Source organism: Pseudophryne corroboree, chromosome 7, assembly GCF_028390025.1.
Source record: "Pseudophryne corroboree isolate aPseCor3 chromosome 7, aPseCor3.hap2, whole genome shotgun sequence".
Taxonomy (NCBI): domain Eukaryota; kingdom Metazoa; phylum Chordata; class Amphibia; order Anura; family Myobatrachidae; genus Pseudophryne; species Pseudophryne corroboree.
Genome location: NC_086450.1, coordinates 104,534,828 through 104,547,992, shown reverse-complemented (window position 1 = coordinate 104,547,992; position 13,165 = coordinate 104,534,828). Strand labels below are relative to the sequence as shown.

General features: G+C 48.3%; 1 protein-coding gene across 1 annotated transcript in view; it reads left to right on the top strand.

Annotated features, from left to right (window-relative positions):
* PPIG (peptidylprolyl isomerase G) overlaps positions 1 to 13,165 on the top strand; it is a 179,067-nt gene that overhangs the window by 16,429 nt on the left and 149,473 nt on the right. The window contains exon 3 of the mRNA XM_063933515.1: positions 118 to 192. Within this exon, the coding sequence (XP_063789585.1) occupies positions 118 to 192 (75 nt within the window). The remainder of the gene's footprint in view (positions 1 to 117; positions 193 to 13,165) is intronic.

The following is a 13,165-nucleotide window of genomic DNA, read 5'->3' as shown; positions in this document are numbered from 1 at the left end:
CTTATCAACATCCTTTGATATTTAGTTAAATTCTTAGGTAATGACTTATGTAAAATAGGGTGAGTTGATAACATGGGAATGTCTTGATATTTTACGTTTTTTCTGACTGTCTTGTAGCTGGAAGAGCTGTCTTTGAACTGTTTACAGACGTTTGTCCAAAAACTTGTGAAAATTTCCGCGGTCTCTGTACAGGTGGGTTAACTGGCTGTATGTGTTGTGTATTTGTTCATTTTATGCTTGAACATCTTGCGATAACTCCCACCCGCATCCTTTCCTTCCAGTGAGTCACTAATAGCGATTTGTGTCTCATACAGACAGTATTATGTGCAGCCTTTTGGTTCTGTTCACCTTTTAATTGCAAACATGCCCTCAGGTCACCACTAGTAATCTAGTTTATTCCCATTATGTCGCATACTTTCACCCATGTTATAGGCATTTATTTTGTTACCAAAATATGCATTTGAACTTGGGAACTAAATCCCAAAAGTATTTTTCTACATCATCAGAAACCACTGAACCACTTTGGTAAATGGTACGCTACAGGCAAGGGATAGGTTAGGGGTAAACTAATGTTGATACCGCAGGGTCGGTGACATGTCTATAATGGGCGCAATATGCGCTGTGTACCCAGAGATTCTTCGACGTCTGTGCAGTTGCCCCTTCCGTGTTCTGTGTAGCTCACATCAGCATGGTCCTTTTTCCAGAGCATTTACCAATCTATATGTATGTCCTTTTTCCAGAGGAAAGGTGGCATTGCACAACACATAACAAACGCCCTCTTTCCGGTTAAGCATTCAGAAACATGGTGCCGCATGGCACTTTCCTATGTTTTGAGTATGCATCAAATTTTCTAATACGTAGCCGAAAAGATGGCCAAACCATTGTGAGTATGGGAGGGGGCAGCTGCATGGGACCAAGCCATATTTGGTCACTGCCAGTGCAAGAAAGTGGAAGTAATCCCACATGCAGTGGATCCCCTCATGTCTTAAAACATCATTAGGCATGGGTGAGGCTCAGTAGCAATGGGGTCAATTGTATTCAGCGACAGTTGAATAGAGCCAGGAATTAGCTCCCGACACTATTCAATTCAGCTCCAGTTAAGTCGGCGATGGCCCGTTCTCGCCGACTAAACAGGTTGTTTTGTCGGGAGAACGGGCATACTCCGACTTAATTCCCCGGCGCGAGGCTGATTCCCGACAGAATCAGCCTTGCGCCGGCCGCACTTTTGTCGGGTTTCTTCTCTCATCCCCGACAATTGAGGGTCACTCGTCGCTGTATTGAATAGCGCCGGGAGCAAACTCTCGGCGCTGTTCAACTGTCAGTGAATTGAATCGACCCCATTGTGCATTAGTTAATAGATAATACGTGACCGTGACATCTATTGCATCTATTAAATTACCCTACTGACACATGCTCTAAGTTGATTCTAGCTATCATTTTATAGACTATAGTTGTAATGGTAGAATATGGTTGCTATGGTAACACTTCCGCTTGTTGGGGGTAATTCCAAGTTGATCGCAGCAGGAAAATTTTAGCAGTTGGACAAAACGATGGCCCTCATTCCGAGTTATTCGCTCGCTAGCCGCTTTTCGCAGCAGTGCACACGCTAAGCCGCCGCCCTCTGGGAGTGTATCTTAGCTTGGCTGAATTGCGAACGAAGTATTCGCAATATTGCGAAAATATTTTTCTTTGCAGTTTCTGAGTAGCTCGAGACTTACTCTTCCAGTGCGATCAGTTCAGTGCTTGTCGTTCCTGGTTTGACGTCACAAACACACCCAGCGTTCGCCCAGACACTCCCCCGTTTCTCCAGCCACTCCCGCGTTTTTCCCAGAAACGGCAGCGTTTTTTCACACACTCCCATAAAACGGCCAGTTTCCGCCCAGAAACACCCACTTCCTGTCAATCACACTACGATCAGCAGAACGAAGAAAAAACCTCATAATGCCGTGAGTAAAATACCAAACTTCTTAGCAAATTTACTTGGCGCAGCCGCAGTGCGAACATTGCGCATGCGCAGTTAGCGGAAAATTGCACCGATGCGAAGGAAAAGAACGAGCGAACACCTCTGAATGAGGGCCCATGTGCACTGCAGGGGGAGCAGATATAACCTGTGCAGAGGGAGATAGATTTGGGTGTGGTGAGTTCAATCTGCAATCTAAATTGCAGTGTAAAAATAAAGCAGCCAGTATTTACCCTGCACAGAAACAAAATAACCCACCCAAATCTAACTCTCTCTGCAAATGTTATATCTGCCCCCCCTGCAGTGCACATGGTTTTGCCCAACTGCTAAAAATGTTCCTGCTGCGATCAACTTGGAATTACCCCCGTTCTTTTTTGAACATGTGTCAAATATTCCCCATTTTAAGGTTTCTGTCCAAAGAAGAGTGTGGCAAAATAATATGGTATTCTAATTTCTCCATGCTGCCACTGTCGGTCACCATGCTGGCGTCACCCACTACACTGGGAGATAATGAACTCATCCTACGGTTATAGTTTACAGCCATTCGTCTCTCATGACCTAAACTGAACCTGAATCTTAATGAAATTATGCATTGCACAGAATTACCATAATGTTCAAATTGTAGTCTAGATAGAATGCATGCCATTTATGAAGGAATCTGAATCAGACCGTTAAATAGAGTAGTGAGAGTTGAAGGTTTATCGTTCTGACTCCACAGCTTTGTTCCCAACACCCTCCTGCCTTCCTAGGTGCAGTTCAAGGGGCATCATGTAAATCTGTCAAAGAACATCTGTGACGGTCTTTTTCTGGCATACTTAGAGCAATTTCATGCAAGATACACTATGCTGCACTTTTTATTGTATGTGCAATGTTCATTGGCCCTCATTCCGAGTTGTTCGCTCGGTATTTTTCATCGCATCGCAATGAAAATCCGCTTAGTACGCATGCGCAATGTTCGCACTGCGACTGCGCCAAGTAACTTTGCTATGTAGAAAGTAATTTTACTCACGGCTTTTTCATCGCTCCGGCGAACGTAATGTGATTGACAGGAAATGGGTGTTACTGGGCGGAAACACGGCGTTTCAGGGGCGTGTGGCTGAAAACGCTACCGTTTCCGGAAAAAACGCAGGAGTGGCCGGAGAAACGGTGGGAGTGCCTGGGCGAACGCTGGGTGTGTTTGTGACGTCAACCAGGAACGACAAGCACTGAACTGATCGCACAGGCAGAGTAAGTCTGAAGCTACTCTGAAACTGCTAAGTAGTTAGTAATCGCAATATTGCGAATAAATCGGTCGCAATTTTAAGAAGCTAAGATTCACTCCCAGTAGGCGGCTTAGCGTGTGTAACTCTGCTAAATTCGCCTTGCGACCGAACAACTCGGAATGAGGGCCATTGTTTTAAATTAGCATGGCTTTTTGTCTACATATTATGGTGCCTACACGCGGAGCAATGTCTCACGGAATGGCCCATCGTGGCTGGTATACACAATTGCAGAAGCCTGCAGCAACGAACGAGCTCGTGACCGTGCTACATTCGGCAGCAAGACAACGCTAGCGACCGCCCCAGATTTTCGTGCATATACAAAAGATCTGAGGCTGTCGCTAGCGCCCAGCAGGTGCGCACATAGCTATCGTTCATACACATGGAACTACGTAAGCGATATGTCGTTTCGATCGGGAACGCCCATATCGTTGGTAAAATAGTTCCATGTGAATGCACATTTATAATAGGCGCTATTATAGTAAGTCCTGGATGAATTGATATTATGTTACGATCAGGTTTGTTAGCAATGTGGTGGATGAGCTCTTATTTTTGGCCAAACCTCATTCTTACTCCATGTTGTAAAGTGTATCCTAATTATTTTGACTAATACCATTTTCTCTTACATCCTAGAGGATGTTGGGGACTCTGTAAGGACCATGGGGATAGACGGGCTCCGCAGGAGACATGGGCACTAAAAAAGAACTTTAGGTATGGGTGTGCACTGGCTCCTCCCTCTATGCCCCTCCTCCAGACCTCAGTTAGAGAACTGTGCCCAGAGGAGACTGGGTGCATTACAGGGGAGCTCTCCTGAGTTTTCCTGAAAGAAAGTATTTTAGTTAGGTTTATTATTTTCAGGGAGCCTGCTGGCAACAGGCTCCCTGCATCGTGGGACTGAGGGGAGAGAAGCAGACCTACTTAAATGCTAGGCTCTGCTTCTTAGGCTACTGGACACCATTAGCTCCAGAGGGAGTCGGAACGCAGGTCTCACCCTCGCCGTTCGTCCCGGAGCCGCGCCGCCGTCCTCCTCACAGAGCCGGAAGATAGAAGCCGGGTGACTATGTGAAGATAGAAGACCAGAGGCGGCAGAAGACTTCAGTTCTTCACTGAGGTAACGCGCAGCGGTAACGCTGCGCGCCATTGCTCCCACACAACACACACACAGCAGGCACTGTAAGGGTGCAGGGGGGGGGAGCCCTGGGCAGCAATTAAACCTCTGATCTGGCTCAAATATAGATATATAGGCTCTATACTATATATATATATATATATATATATATATATATATATATATATATATATATATATATATATATATATATATATATATATATATATATATAATATAAAGATCCCCCGCCAGTTTTGAAAGAATTTAGATGGACCGAAGCCCGCCGCTGAGGGGGCGGAGCTTGATCCTCAGCACTCACCAGCGCCATTTTCTCCACAGCACACCGAGTATGTGAAAATAAAAGACCAGAGGCGATAGAAGACTTCGGTTCTTCACTGAGGTAACGCTGCGCGCCATTGCTCCCACACAACACTCACACAGCAGGCACTGTAAGGGTGCAGGGCGCAGGGGGGGGCGCCCTGGGCAGCAATTAAACCTCCGATCTGGCTGAAATATAGATATATAGGCTCTATACTATATATATGAGATCCCCCACCAGTTTTGAAAGATTTTAGCGGGACCGAAGCCCGCGCTGAGGGGGCGGAGCTTGATCCTCAGCACTCACCAGCGCCATTTTCTCCACAGCACACTGCTGAGAGGAAGCTCCCCGGACTCTCCCCTGCTGAACACGGTGAAAGAGGGTTTGAAAGAAGGGGGGGGAGGGGCACATAATTTGGCGCAGTGTAATAATAAAAAAAGCGCTGTCTGGGTAAAAATATTTGTTTCTCTAACGTCCTAAGTGGATGCTGGGGACTCCGTAAGGACCATGGGGAATAGCGGCTCCGCAGGAGACTGGGCACATCTAAAGAAAGCTTTAGGACTATCTGGTGTGCACTGGCTCCTCCCCCTATGACCCTCCTCCAAGCCTCAGTTAGATCTCTGTGCCCGAACGAGAAGGGTGCACACTAGGGGCTCTCCTGAGCTTCTTAGTGAAAGTTTTAGATTAGGTTTTTTATTTTCAGTGAGACCTGCTGGCAACAGGCTCACTGCATCGAGGGACTAAGGGGAGAAGAAGCGAACTCACCTGCGTGCAGAGTGGATTGGGCTTCTTAGGCTACTGGACATTAGCTCCAGAGGGACGATCACAGGCCCAGCTTGGATGGGTCCCAGAGCCGCGCCGCCGGCCCCCTTACAGAGCCAGAAGGCAGAAGAGGTCCGGAAAATCGGCGGCAGAAGACGTCCTGTCTTCAACAAGGTAGCGCACAGCACTGCAGCTGTGCGCCATTGCTCTCAGCACACTTCGGTCACTGAGGGTGCAGGGCGCTGGGGGGGGGGCGCCCTGAGACGCAATAAAAACACCTTGGATGGCAAAAAAAATGCATCACATATAGCTCCTGGGCTATATGGATGCATTTAACCCCTGCCAGAATCCATAAAAAAGCAGGAGAAAAGTCCGCGAAACAGGGGCGGAGCCTATCTCCTCAGCACACTGGCGCCATTTTCCCTCACAGCTCCGTTGGAGGGAAGCTCCCTGTCTCTCCCCTGCAGTCACTACACTACAGAAAGGGTTAAAAAAGAGAGGGGGGCACTAATTAGGCGCAGTATTAACTATACAGCAGCTATAAGGGGAAAAACACTTATATAAGGTTATCCCTGTATATATATAGCGCTCTGGTGTGTGCTGGCAAACTCTCCCTCTGTCTCCCCAAAGGGCTAGTGGGGTCCTGTCCTCTATCAGGGCATTCCCTGTGTGTGTGCTGTATGTCGGTACTTTTGTGTCGACATGTATGAGGAGAAAAATGATGTGGAGACGGAGCAGATTGCCTGTAATAGTGATGTCACCCCCTAGGGGGTCGACACCTGAGTGGATGAACTGTTGGAAGGAATTACGTGACAGTGTCAGCTCTGTATAAAAGACAGTGGTTGACATGAGACAGCCGGCTACTCAGCTTGTGCCTGTCCAGTCGTCTCATAGGCCGTCAGGGGCTCTAAAGCGCCCGTTACCTCAGATGGCAGATATAGACGCCGACACGGATACTGACTCCAGTGTCGACGGTGAAGAGACGAATGTGACTTCCAGTAGGGCCACACGTTACATGATTGAGGCAATGAAAAATGTTTTACACATTTCTGATAATACGAGTACCACCAAAAAAGGGGTATTGTGTTCGGTGAGGAAAAACTACCTGTAGTTTTCCTGAATCTGAGAAATTAAATGAGGTGTGTGATGATGCGTGGGTTTCCCCCGATAACAACGGATAATTTCTAAAATGTTATTGGCATTATATCCTTTCCCGCCAGAGGTTAGGGTGCGTTGGGAAACACCCCCTAGGGGGGATAAAGCGCTCACACGCTTGTAAGGGCTCTACCTTCGCCTGAGATGGCCGCCCTTAAGGATCCTGCTGATAGAAAGCAGGAGGGTATCCTAAAAGGTATTTACACACATACTGGTGTTATACTGCGACCAGCAATCGCCTCAGCCTGGATGTGCAGTGCTGGGTTGGCGTGGTCGGATTCCCTGACTGAAAATATTGATACCCTAGATAGGGACAGTATATTTTTGCCTATAGAGCATTTAAAAGATGCATTTTTATATATGCGTGATGCACAGCGGAATATTTGCCGACTGGCATCAAGTCTAAGCGCGTTGTCCATTTCTACCGGTAGAGGGTTATGGACACGTCAGTGGTCAGGTGATGCGTATTCCAAACGGCATTTGGAAGTATTGCTTTATTAAGGGAGGAGTTATTTGGGGTCGGTCTTTCAGACCTCGTGGCCACGGCAACAGCTGGGAATTCCACGTTTGTACCCCAGGTCGCCTCTCAACATGAGAAGACGCCGTATTATCAGGCGCAGTCTTTTCGTGGACAAGCGGGCAAAAGGTTCCTCATTTCTGCCCCGTGACAGAGGGAGAGGAAAAAGGCTGCAGAAATCAGCCAGTTCCCAGGAACAGAAACCCTCTCCCGCCTCTGCCAAGCCCTCAGTATACGCTGGGGCTTTACAAGCAGAATCAGGCACGGTGGGGGGCCCGTCTCAATAAATTTCAGCGCGCAGTGGGCTCACTCGCAAGTAGACCCCTGGATCCTTCAGGTGATATCTCAGGGGTACAAATTAGAATTCGAGACGTCTCCCCGTCGCCGTTTCCTAAAGTCGGCTTTACCGATGTCTCCTTCTGACAGGTAGACAGGTTTGGAAGCCATTCACAAGCTGTATTCCCAGCAGGTGATAATCAAGATACCCCTCCTGCAACAGGGAACGGGGTATTATTCCACACTGTTGTGGTACCGAAGCCGGACGGCTCGGTGAGACCGATTCTAAATCTAAAATCTTTGAACACTTACGTACAGAGGTTCAAATTCAAGATTGAGTCACTCAGAGCAGTGATTGCGAACCTGGAAGAAGGGGACTACATGATGTCTCGGGACATCAAGGATGCTTACCTTCATGTCAAAATTTACCCTTCTCACCAAGGGTACCTCAGGTTTATGGTACAGAACTGTCACTATCAGTTCAGACGCTGCCGTATGGATGGTACACGGCACCCCGGGTCTTTACCAAGGTAATGGCCGAAATGATGATATTCCTTCGAAGGAAGTGAATTTTAGTTATCCCTTCCTTGGACAATTCCCTGATAAGGGTAAGATCCAGGGAACAGTTGGAGGTCGGTGTAGCACTATCTCAGGTAGTGTTGCGGCAGCACGATTGGATTCTCAATATTCCAAAATCGCACCTGGTTCCGACGACGTGTCTTCTGTTCCTAGGGATGATCCTGGACACAGTCCAGAAAAAGGTGTTTCTCCCGGAGGAGAAAGCCAGGGATTTATCCGAGCTAGTCAGGAACCTCCTAAAACCGAGCCAAGTCTCAGTGCATCAATGCACAAGGGTTCTGGGTAAAATGGTGGCTTCCTACGAAGCAATCCCATTCGGCAGATTCCACGCAAGAACTTTCCTGTGGGACCTTCTGGACAAATGGTCCGGATCGCATCTTCAGATGCATCAGCGGATAACCCTCTCACCAAGGACAAGGGTGTCCCTCCTGTGGTGGTTGCAGAGTGCTCATCTTCTAGAGGGCCGCAGATTAGGCATTCAGGACTGGGTCCTGGTGACCACTGATGCCAGCCTGCGAGGCTGGGGAGCAGTCACACAGGGAAGGAATATCCAGGGCTTATGGTCAAGCCTGGAGACATCACTTCACATAAATATCCTGAAGCTAAGGGACATTTACAATGCTCTAAGCTTAGCAAGACCTCTGCTTCAAGGTCAGCCGGTGTTGATCCAGTCGGACAACATCACGGCAGTCATCCACGTAAACAGACAGGGTGGCACAAGAAGCAGGAGGGCAATGGCAGAAGCTGCAAGGATTCTTCGCTGGGCGGAAAATCATGTGATAGCACTGTCAGCAGTATTCATTCCGGGAGTGGACAACTGGGAAGCAGACTTCCTCAGCACGACCTCCACCCGAGAGAGTGGGGACTTCACCCAGAAGTCTTCAACATGATTAAAAACTCGACAGGTATTGCGCCAGGTCCAGGGACCCTCAGACAATAAGCTGTAGACGCTCTGGTAACACCGTGGGTGTACCAGTCAGGGTATGTGTTCCCTCCTCTGCCTCTCATACCCAAGGTACTGAGATTGATAAGATGGAGAGGAGTAAGCACTATATTCGTGGTTCCGGATTGGCCAAGAAGGACTTGGTAACCGGAACTTCAAGAGATGCTCGCGGAGGATCCGTGGCCTCTACCTCTAAGAAGGGACCTGCTCCAGCAAGGACCCTGTCTGTTCCAAGACTTACCGCGGCTGCGTTTGACGGCATGGCGGTTGAACGCCGGATCCTGAAGGAAAAAAGGCATTCCGGATGAAGTCATCCCTATCCTGATCAAAGCCAGGAAGGATGTAACCACAAAAACATTATCACCGCAATTGGCGAAAATATGTTGCGTGGTGCGAGGCCAGTAAGGCCCGACGGAGGAAATTCAACTGGGTCGATTCCTACATTTCCTGCAAACAGGAGTGTCTATGGGCCTGAAATTGGGGTCCATTAAGGTTCAAATTTCGGCCCTGTCAATTTTCTTCCAAAAAGAACTAGCTTCAGTCCCTGAAGTTCAGACGTTTGTAAAAGGGGTACTGCATATACAGCCTCCTTTTGTGCCTCCAGTGGCACTTTGGGATCTCAATGTAGTTTTGGGTTCCAAAAGTCACATTGGTTTGAACCACTTAAATCTGTGGAGTTAAAATATCTCACATGGAAAGTGGTCATGCTGTTGGCCCTGGCCTGGGCCAGGCGCGTGTCAGAATTGGCGGCTTTATCCTGAAAAAGCCCTTATCTGATTTTCCATTCGGACAGGGCGGAATTGAGGACTCGTCCTCAGTTTCTCCCCAAGGTGGTTTCAGCGTCTCACCTGAACCAACCTATTGGTGGTGCCTGCGGCTACTAGGGACTTGGAGGCCTCCAAGTTGCTAGACGTTGTCAGTGCCCTGAAAATATATGTTTCCAGGACGGCTGGAGTCAGGAAATCTGACTCGCTGTTTATCCTGTGTGCACCCAACAAGCTGGGTGCTCCTGCTTCTAAGCAGACTATTGCTCGTTGGATTTGTAGTACAATTCAGCTTGCACATTCTGTGGCAGGCCTGCCACAGCCAAAAATCTGTAAATGCCCACTCCACAAGGAAGGTGGGCTCATCTTGGGCGGCTGCCCGAGGGGTCTCGGCTTTACAACTTTGCCGAGCAGCTACTTGGTCAGGAGCAAATACGTTTGTAAAATTCTATAAAATTGATATCCTGGCTGAGGAGGACCTGGAGTTCTCTCATTTGGTGCTGCAGAGTCATCCGCACTCTCCCGCCCGTTTGGGAGCTTTGGTATAATCCCCATGGTCCTTACGGAGTCCCCAGCATCCACTTAGGACGTTAGAGAAAATAAGAATTTACTTACCGATAATTCTATTTCTCATAGTCCGTAGTGGATGCTGGGCGCCCATCCCAAGTGCGGATTGTCTGCAATACTTGTACATAGTTATTGTTACAAAAATCGGGTTATTATTGTTGTGAGCCATCTTTCAGAGGCTCCTCTGTTATCATGCTGTTAACTGGGTTCAGATCACAGGTTATACGGTGTGATTGGTGTGGCTGGTATGAGTCTTACCCGGGATTCAAAATCCTTCCTTATTGTGTACGCTCGTCCGGGCACAGTGTCCTAACTGAGGCTTGGAGGAGGGTCATAGGGGGAGGAGCCAGTGCACACCAGATAGTCCTAAAGCTTTCTTTAGATGTGCCCAGTCTCCTGCGGAGCCGCTATTCCCCATGGTCCTTACGGAGTCCCCAGCATCCACTACGGACTATGAGAAATAGAATTATCGGTAAGTAAATTCTTATTTTTTCCCCGGGTGGGTGTGTGCTGGCATACTCTCTCTCTGTCTCTCCAAAGGGCCTTGTGGGGGAACTGTCTTCAGATAAGAGAATTCCCTGAGTGTGTGGTGTGTCGGTACGCGTGTGTCGACATGTCTGAGGTAGAAGGCTCTCTTAGGGAGGAGGTAGAGCAAATGTGTGTGGTGTCTCAGTCGGCAGCACCGACACCTGACTGGTTGGATATGTGGAATGTTTTAAGTGCTAATGTGAATTTATTGCACAAAAGGTTGGACAAAGCTGAGTCCAGGGAGTGTACAGGGAGTCAAGCCCTGCCTGCCACTATGTCGCAGGGACCTTCTAGGTCTCAAAAGCGCCCACTATCCCAAATGGTAGACACTGATACCGACACGGATTCTGACTAGTGTCGACTACGATGATGCAAAGTTACAGCCAAAATTGGCTAAAAGTATTCAATATATGATTATTGCAATAAAGGATGTGTTGCATATCACAGAGGACCCCCTGTCCCTGACACGAGGGTACACATGTATAAGGAAAAGAGACCCGAGGTAAACTTTCCCCCATCTCATGAGCTGAACGAGTTATTTGAAAAGGCTTGGGAATCTCCAGACAAGAAACTGCAGATTCCCAAAAGGATTCTTATGGCGTATCCTTTCCCAAATACGGACAGGATACGGTGGGAATCCTCCCCAAGGGTGGACAAAGCGTTGACACGTTTATCCAAAAAAGAGGATTTTGGTACTTACCGATAAATCCATTTCTCTGAATCCTCTAGGGAACACTGGAGTCCTATACAGTAGGGGTGTGAAGCCTTGAACCGGAGGTGTGGCACAATCTAAAATTAGCATTGTCTGCACAGCCGGTTCCTCCCCCTTCACATCCCTCCTCCGTCAGTTTGAAAAATTTGACTGAGAGAATAGGACATGACACTATAGCACATGGCGAGGAACCGAACCGTACAACATATCAAACAGCGGCCAAGAACTCTTAACCGAATAACGCTGTTTGCACGAACTGTTTAAAACAAGAACTTTGAACACAGCAGGTTGACAGCACCGAGGCGGACGTCCAGTGTCCCCTAGAGGATTCAGAGAATGGATTTATCAGTAAGTACCAAAATCCTCTCTTCTCTTTCATCCACTAGGGGACACTGGAGTCCTATACAGTAGGGGACGTCTCAAAGTTTTCCCTCAGGGAGGGAGTGCTGTCTGTGGCCTGCAAAACTAAACGTCCGAACTTAGATTCTCCGGACGCAAAAGTATCAAACTTGTAAAATTTTGCGAACGTGTGGGCTGAAGACCACGTCGCCGCCCTGCAAAGTTGAGTAGTGGAAGCACCCCTGGCAGCCGCCCACGAGGCACCCACTGATCGGGTAGTATGAGCACCCGTCTGAACCGGAACCTGTTTGCCACAGGAAATATAAGCTTGCCGAATGGCAAGTCTAATCCATCTAGACAAAGACTGCTTAGATGCCGGCCAACCCTTCTTTGGCCCATCGTAAAGAACAAACAAATGGTCCGACTTTCTGAAGGACGACGTAACCTGTACGTATACCCGTAAAGCTTGGACAACATCCAATGACACGTCCTCATCTGTGAGACCCTGGAAAGATGGAACCACTATTGGCTGGTTTACGTGAAACCCCGAAACCACCTTAGGAAGGAAGTCAGCTCTTGTACGGAGTTCCGCAATATCCTCATGAAAAACTAAAAAAGGACTCTTACAGGATAAGGCTCCCAATTCAGAAACCCGCCCCATGGTGCCGTGGGAGGGCGAAAAGGGGGTTGAATCCTCAGGAACCCCCTGTAAAAAGGTTTGAATCTCTAGCAAGGATGCTAGCCGCTGTTGAAAAAGGATGGAGAGAGAGACGAAATCTGAACCTTCAAAGAGCCCAGTCTGAGTCCTCCCTCTAGACCGGCCTGAAGGAAAAGTAGAAGTCGAGATAAATGGAAATTCGTTGAATTCCATCCCCGCTCCTGACACCAAGCCATGTACCGTCTCCAAATCCTGTAGTAGTGCCTGGCTGTGACCGGCTTCCTAGCGGCAATCATTGTAGGAATGGCCGTTCGTGGAATCCCTCTGTTCCTTAAGACCCGGGTTTCAATAGCCACGCCGTCAAACGCAGCCTGTTCAGGTCGGGGTATAGGAACGGTCCCTGAGATAGCAGGTCCTCTCTCTGAGGTAACCTCCAAGGATCTTCCGCAAGTAACCCCCGCAGGTCGGAGTACCAACTCCTGCGGGCCCAATCTGGTGCGATTAGAATGGCTCACACTCGTTCCCGTTTTACCCTTTTTAGAACCCTGGATATGAGTGGGAATGGGGGAAATATGTAAACCCTCCTGTAACACCAAGGAAGTGTTAATGCGTCCACTCCTTCTGCTGCTGGATCTCGAGTCCTTGACACATATCTGGGTAGCTGATGGTTTTGTCGAGACGCCATTAGGTCCACCTGAGGCAGACCCCATCTTCTC